This window comes from Cricetulus griseus, chromosome 6 (assembly GCF_003668045.3).
Source record: "Cricetulus griseus strain 17A/GY chromosome 6, alternate assembly CriGri-PICRH-1.0, whole genome shotgun sequence".
Taxonomy (NCBI): domain Eukaryota; kingdom Metazoa; phylum Chordata; class Mammalia; order Rodentia; family Cricetidae; genus Cricetulus; species Cricetulus griseus.
The window spans coordinates 94,613,777-94,621,939 of NC_048599.1; the positions used below are offsets into that span (position 1 = coordinate 94,613,777).

At 37.2% G+C, this 8,163-nt stretch overlaps 1 protein-coding gene across 2 annotated transcripts in view; it reads left to right on the forward strand.

The window, feature by feature from the left end:
• The window catches only part of Nckap1 (NCK associated protein 1), a 73,554-nt gene extending 67,488 nt beyond the window's left edge, over nt 1-6,066 (forward strand). The window contains exons 28-31 of one of the 2 annotated variants that reach the window (XM_027420070.2): nt 25-141; nt 694-803; nt 4,243-4,332; nt 5,168-6,066. In XM_027420070.2, the coding sequence (XP_027275871.1) occupies nt 25-141; nt 694-803; nt 4,243-4,332; nt 5,168-5,284 (434 nt within the window). In that variant the 3' untranslated portion in view covers nt 5,285-6,066. Of the gene's footprint in view, nt 1-24; nt 142-693; nt 804-3,362; nt 3,905-4,242; nt 4,333-5,167 lie in introns of those variants that run through there. The other variant, XM_035447177.1, reaches the window with a different exon arrangement.
• The last annotated feature ends 2,097 nt before the right edge of the window (nt 6,067-8,163 follow it).

An 8,163-nucleotide genomic window follows, 5' to 3' on the forward strand; every position in this document is an offset into this window, starting at 1 on the left:
TTTTATTCCTCATTGTTTCTTTAGACAACATTAGTCCAGAAGAAGAATATAAGATTGCTTGCCTCCTGATGGTCTTTGTAGCAGTCTCCTTGCCTACACTGGCCAGCAATGTGATGTCGCAGTACAGCCCTGCTATAGAAGGTACCTGGCTCAAACTTGTTGGGACACTGAAAGATTGTTTTCAATGTTGTAGATACTTTTTTGCTTTAGGTAATCTATGTTCTTTTCTGATACAATATAGATTAAGTTCTGCCAAACCGTAGCTTTAAAATGGGCATCTGTTTCGGTTTTGAAGTTGTAGTTTTCTGAAATATGAAATGTGTATAGGTCAGCTTGACAGTACAGCAGAAGATGGTGTGCATGCCCAGGTCATGGGGTGATTTTAGGGATTGAGAGACGTCATGCTCTAAAGAACCTTAGCCTTCATCATGTACATTTCCAAGGTATACATCTGAGTGTCCCATCTTTCCAGAGTGTTTCCCTGCTAATGAAATACTGACCTGATCATTACTTGCATCCTTGCTGTGATATTTAAAAACTCACAATGCTCATAAAAGGAAAAGAGTAAATCACTTTGCATCCTAACTTTTAGTCATACTGCTTTTTTTTGTCTGAGGAGTTATTAAGGCTTGCCTTCTGTGTGTTTAAAATTTGGGGTCAACAAACTGCAAAATCCTTTTTGTACTTTCTCAGGGCACTGCAACAATATACATTGTTTGGCCAAAGCCATCAACCAGATCGCTGCAGCTTTGTTTACAATTCACAAAGGAAGTATTGAAGACCGACTTAAAGAATTCCTGGCGGTATGTCTATTCAAATATCAGAACTCGTGACATTTTACAAAGAAAACAAAATTTACCTAACAGTAAATTCCCATTACTTTTACATTTTGTTGTTTGTTTTTCAGTGATATTTTTGTTCTCAATTTATTAAATATATAAATCTTGCTCATTTTTTACCGTTTTATATTTGGAAAGAGAATAGGTTACATCAAATTTATCATTATTTTCCCTCCAGCTTAGACTGTCTCCCCTTCTCTACCATATATGACATTTTTGCTTAAACTAATGTTTGGACTAGAGATTTTTTTCACATTCGAAAGATTTTTTTTTTCCTTTAAAGAAAAATGGAAGCAAAGAGAGATAATGTGTCCTTTAAAAGATGCAATTTATTCATTTCCATTTACTTAAAGATCACAGATGGCAACAAACTCCACAATAAAAGTACTGCTTGAGAGCTATGATAGATATAATGCCTATACCTTGACTAATGGGGAGGCAGAAATAGGATTACAAGTCCCAGGCCGGCCAGCCTGAGTTAAAGGGTGAGAACCTCTCTCCAAAAACACGAGGGGCCAGAGAGATGGCTTATCAGTTAAGATTATTTGCTTCTCAGTTCCCAGACCTACATTCGAAGCTCACAACCAACTGTAACTTCAGTTCCAGGGGATCTGACATTCTGGCTAGTGTGGGCACTGCTGGCACACAAATGGCATATTCAGGCTCTCACATGTCCTTTTTTTTTTTTTAATTTACAACAGTAGCAAAAGGTAAATACCTTACTTCCAGTTATTTAAAGAAATACTTTTAATGAGTACAAAAATATGATTTGCGAGGCTGGAGAGATGGCTCCGCAGTTGAGGTTGCTTACTGCTCTACCAGAGGACCCAGGTACAGTTCCCAGCACCCACATCAGACTTCTCACAACTGCCTCTTAACTCCAGGTCTCAGGGTCAGATGCCCACTTATACACACACTCATGCAGGCATATCCATACACACATAAACAAAAATAAATGAAACCATAAAAATGTGACTTGCTACCAAAAGAGAGTAGTGTTATATCTGTGTGTCAGACATGGCTTTACGCAATTTTTTTTCCCTATTAGAATATCTTTTTCATACTTTGCTGAAAGGAAAGAGGTCAAGCAAAAAACCCTAGAATATTTAAGTTCTTTTCTTGGTTGAAAATCTTGTCAGCTTTTAAATTGTGTGTGTGTATACATACATACATACATACGTACATACATATATATATGTATTTTATATTTGTAGTGGTAATTTAAGGAGAAAACTTAAGTTTGAAAATAGTATTAAAATTCAGCTGTTTTTTTTTATTTGCTATATTCTGTTCCGGGTTTAATGTCCTCCTTTGCAATTACTATGAAATTCAAATCCGGTATGAAATTGTCTTCTTATTTAAGAGTTAAAAAAAAACACAATAAATTTAGCTCTTATCAATAAGATAATGCATTCAAAATCTCCCACCCCAAGTGGTAGGACTGAACCGAATACATACATGTACACTAACTACACACAGTAAACTATTAAAGTATCATAAATTATTAGCAGAAATGATAGAAAATGTTCACCAATATACTATAACAAAAGTCAAGGGAGTGTGGTCTTTCAGTATACTTTGTTGTAGTGTGTTCACCCTTGCCATACTGAGGTGACAAGGGTGTGGGTGAGATAAGTGCAGGTGAATGTTATAGACACTGCATAGCATGAGGTTGGGTGTTGATTTTTGACAGTGCTTCAAAGTCAGGACCCACTGCTTTGGATAATACTGATGGTTAGGCCATGAGAATGTCTTACATAATGTGCTACCAAAAGAGAGTAGTGCTGAGTCTGCCCATCAGACGTGGCTTGGTGTAGTTCTTGAACATTAGTAGCAGGTAATTGTTGATAGTTGGGGATTCTCAACAGCCTTTAACAGAAACCTTTTGGAAGAATATTATAATCAGCAGTTACTATCTGTCCTCAGAAAGCCTTTAAAATAACTCATTCATCACTGTGTTCATGAGTTCCTCATATTGTTTCTAGTTTTTATTTAAGCCATTGCAGGTTTAATAAATGATACTGTGTCCATAATAACAAATAGTTTTCAATACTGTATTATGTCCAGGTTTGGGTTTGTTTGAATTGCTGGTTGATTACAATCAAATACCAGGGAGGTAGATTTGGTCCTAATAAACTAATTAATACTCTAGTCCGATTGAATCACATGCATTAAATTCCCTCCCACTCTCCCTCCCTCCCTCATCATTACTGGTTTTTTGGGTTGGTTTGGTTGTTTTTTTGTCCGGGCTGTCCTGGAACTCAGTATATAGACCCAGCTAGCTTCAAACTCATAGAGATCCACCTGCCTCCAGAGTGTTTAGATTAAAGACATATGCCACCATGCCTGGCCCAGCATTACATTTTCATTGTCTCTTTCTGCAGAAGTTCAGGATGGTCAGATGTTGTCTATTAGTCATAGAGCTTTTAATTGAAACCCTTCTTCCAACATTTTTTCTAGTTCTGGAATGTGTGTGAACAGTATGACTGTCGCCCACATTCTGGTTATGTTTTTATTTCTGAGGTCCTTGTGTTCATCACTGGTACTGTGGCATACACCGTAGCTATAACCTTCAGTTTGCCATGTGGCAGCAACACCAGAACAGATGTCCTTTTGCAGGTAGATTGGATTTTTCTGGGGATTTCAGAGTCATGGTAGAAACTTCCTTCCTGTGTGGATCTCTACATTTTCACGTGAAGGAAAGACTTACTGTTTCTCCTTAACTGTACAAGTGCAAGCAGTACTGCTGGTGCGTGGGCACCATTATATAGCAAGGGCCACTTGAACATACAAACTGCGTTACCACGCCATTCATCAAGTAACTGGTGGCCAACTGACTAACAAGCAGGGGGATATGCTGGGCAGAGGGAGAACTCTGTTTCCAGGGAAGATGGAGCAAAATCATACAAGATTCCATCTACTTAGAATGACATATAATTCAAATTTAGGAACTGATTATAAGAAATTAGAAAATCTAAAATTTTCTATTTTGTTTTCCAACCATGGTTGGCCAACAAAAGCAAAACCATTTGTAAAAGGAAGGGCTGCTGTATTGTTATTATAGATATTGGGAAGTGAAAAAATAATTGGCATCATCTTAAGAAACAAATTTGAGGAAAATGTCAGTTTTAACAAGTATTTGATTTTATATATATATATATATACATGTATATATATGTGCTATATAATGTATAATATATATATATATATATATATATACACATGTACATATACATACACACACACCCCATAGTTGTTAGTTGATGTAAGGTCTCTAGCTCATTGTTTATTATACATTGAATAATTGAAGCTTGTTTTGGGGATCAGGCTATGCTGAGAATAAACAAGTAGGTGAGCAGCATTTTATTCCCAACCCCCCTGATTACATGTATGTACTTTTAAGCTTGCGTCCTCCAGTCTACTGAAAATCGGCCAAGAGACAGATAAAACTACAACAAGAAATAGAGAATCTGTTTATTTGCTACTGGATATGGTATGTCTTATTTCAATTTAATTAACTTTTATTGATAACAAAAAATAGTCTAGTCCTTAACACACATCTTCTTGGCAAGTGAAAGTTTTGTTGATGTTTCATTTTGTTTTTGTTTCTTTCTCGATTTTTGGGTTTTCTCCATTTCTTGTGTTCACTCCACCCAAGCTGTACACTTTTTAAAAACTCCTGCAAAGACTGAAATCACTTCCATGTAGCCATAGGTTCATCATAAGAACTAATAAGACCAAAGATGAGCACTGTGTGATGTCCTGTATGTATGTATGCAGGCCTTGTGTTTTCCTGTTATGTTTTCAAGTTTAGTTCTCTGAGCTTCCCCATGGCTGTGTCTATGAATCTGCCGTAAGGCTCTTCTCAAAGTGGTTTCCTTAGCCTTAGAAAATCAGCAGAACTCGTAACTTCAGTTTTTTCCCAAATGATCTCTCCAGTCACACACGTATATTTCTTTTTCCTTTTGGACATTAGAATTTGCTGCTCTCCATTTAACTATACTTGGTCTTATTATTATTTTTTACTTTCCTTTCTAGCTCATTTTGAGTCTCTTGAAATATGCCACTACATTTTAAATATTTTTGTATTCATATTTATGTTTAGAGTATTGCTGAGGATTTATGTTCTATTCATTCCTATTGATTAATTCATAAACTTGAAAGTACCATTTGAAAGTATTTCAATAGAATTTACTGTGGCACATTTGTATTTTAGATCTTGAAATAAAATAGTTTGTGTCTGTTTCTAATGAGAAGAATATAGAGCTGTTTACCACTCCCATTGAGTGAGTAACTTGTTTTTTGACATGTTTTTTTGACTTTTCCAGATTGTACAGGAATCACCATTCCTAACAATGGATCTCTTGGAATCTTGCTTTCCTTATGTATTGCTGCGAAACGCATACCATGCTGTCTACAAACAAAGTGTTACATCTTCTGCATAGAATACTTACTAAAGACAAGCACGCGTTTTTGTTGCCTTGTTTTATCTGTAAACTGTGGAACTATTTTACCTTAAAGCCTGAAAACAGTTTTGTGGATCAAATTTTCTTCATGCCATTGTATTTTCTGATCATTGGCTTCCTAATATGGTTGTACTAAGGTATACTTGGTTGATTTAGTTGCACATTCTCAAAACTCAGTGAAATTCTATGATTTTAGAGTATCATTTGTTTGAAATACCCTAACACTATGTTTTTGATAACTGATAATGAAAAAAAAACTTGCTTGTTTATTTCTGAAAATGAATTGTATTTAGTGATTATTTTAGATAGTGATATGATAGCACTCATCTGTGTGTAAATTATTTCATATAGGGAGAGTTCTGACCTGTACCTATGGTTCTTACTGAGATCAAGACTGAATGTCCATTTCTGTGATGCTTACAAATACATTTCTACTTTATTTTGACCATTTGCCAAACTAAATACTCTAACACTATTTAACCTTAGAAATGTTAGACAATGTGAGCATTGGAAGCGGATTCTGAACTTTTCCAACAGCAGCATTTACTGTTGCCTGTAGAAAGCCTACTGATAATCTCATCCCATGCCGCCCAGTTGGCATCAGCACTACCATGTACCCTGCTGTATAATAGACAACCGAGACACTTGTCAACTATTGATACAGGTGTTAGTCCCAAACCACTTTTTATATGTTTTAAATTTTGAAATTCAAGTGTATCTGCCATAACATAAATAAACACTAGACTGTATCAAATTTTGAATTATTTCTTTCAGATTTTTGGAAATTTATTCAACAATATGAAATTTTTAGTTGAAACTTTGTTTAAAGTAATCATAACTTTAAAGATATCTTAGAGCATTTGATAGAAAATTTATTACTTGTTTAAATTAGAAAATATTCCAATGGGAAAAAACCTGAAATTACCAAGTGGAGTTGTTGAAGAATAAGGAAAAATGGAGTGACCATGGAGCTAGTGCTGTGTTGTTAAGGGCCAGTACTGGGTGAAGGGTCACAGAGTGCCTCTGCTTTGAGGTGGGCATGGACAGCAGGGCATCTCTTTCAGTTTTGCCTTCTGATTGATGTAAGGCAACCTCTTCAGCTCTGTAAAGCACAGAGAGCTGCTGTACATAGCTGCTTATGTACACTGCTAACATTACTTCCACACTCACTAAGCCCCTCATATAAGATACTTTGTACTTGCTTTCAGCTCATGCTAAGGTTGTCACCAAATGTTTAGGTTTCTTTTTATCCCTTAGTGACTAACCAGTAAACACAATTCCCCTTCAATGTGGCTTGAATATTTGTTTGTTGATGGTGATATAATTTATTGAGGCACTCTCATAAACATTATACACTACTCAATATTTTCAGAAACCACAACATCGCTCCTTTTCAAAGTAACCTGTATTTAGAAAAAAACAGTAGAAAGTTGATGTTTTCTTATGCATATACTGCATCATACAATAACTTGGAAAATATTACTCACAAACTTTGGGGTATGTCTGAATATTCGTGTTTCCCCAAGCTTCACATGTTGAAATGTAACTCCAATGGTGGGGTAGGCCTGTGGGAGGTGATTATGGCTTGAGAGAGGAGTTCCTTATGACTGCCACCATCTGAGGACACAGGAAGGAAGCACAATCTGGACCAGCAGGCAGGCCTCTGCCAACACATCAATCAGGAAATTCCTTAACATCAGCCACCCCAGTTTGGGCATTTAGTTAAAGCAAACCACACAGACTGACATCCTGGTTCTGGAGGTGTCACTGTGAAGCAGTATGACTGGCTTTCAAGATGATAGTACTGCTTCTGAGTGTACAGTTAAGTCATTGTTTAATGGTGTACACACAAGTTATAGAAAAACTCTCTGACAAGTATCACATAAATGTTTGCATTCTAAAGACATATAAGAGATGTTTAAGTTACAGGTAAAATGATTATATTCATTTAAAAGACCATTGAATTGTTAATAAATGAGAATGCCAACCTAGAGAGGGAGAGGCAACAGGATTAGGAGTTCCAGACCAGCTTGGACTATGTAGTGAGACTTGCTCAACTATGTTCATAGCCAGAATATGTAAACAACCTAGATGCCCCTCATCTGAAGAATGGTTAAAGAAAATATACATTTACACAGTGGAGTATTACTTAGCTGTTAAAAACAGTGGCATCATGAAATTTGAAGACAAATGGATAGAACTAGAAATCATCCTGAGTGAGGTAACCCAGATCCAGAAATAAAACATATTGTGTACTCACTTATAAGTGACTATAATCATGCTGCAATCCACAGACCCAGAGAGTCTAGCTAACATGGTGGGCCTAAGCAGGACACATGCATCACCCTGGGAAGGGGAAATAGAAGAGATCTTGTGAGTGGACTGGGGGCAAGTGGAAATGGAAACATGGGGGATGATGTTGGGGGGTGGATGGAAGGGGGGAGTACTGAAAAGGAGGGGGGGGGCATTTAGAGTCAGGTAGAAACCTGGTGCAAGGGAAACTCAGAGGAATCTACAAGGATGACCCCAGCTAAGACTCCTAGCAATTGTAGCTATGTATCCTGAACCATCTCCTGTGACCAGGCAAGACCTCCAGTGGAGGAACTGGAACATCAGCCCAACCACATAACCTTTGAACTACAGTCTGTTCTGCCTGTGGGATGTGCTGGGTTAAGAGTGGCACAGAGACTGTGGGAGTGCCCAGCAATGACTGGTCCAGCCTGAGACCCATGTCATGAGAGTGAGCCCACTCCTGACACTGCCTGGAGCACCAGAACCCACAGGCTGGATGGCCCAGAGACCTAGGATAGAGCCAAACATGATTGGAGAAAAAAAAAGTCAACATAACGATGCCTGAC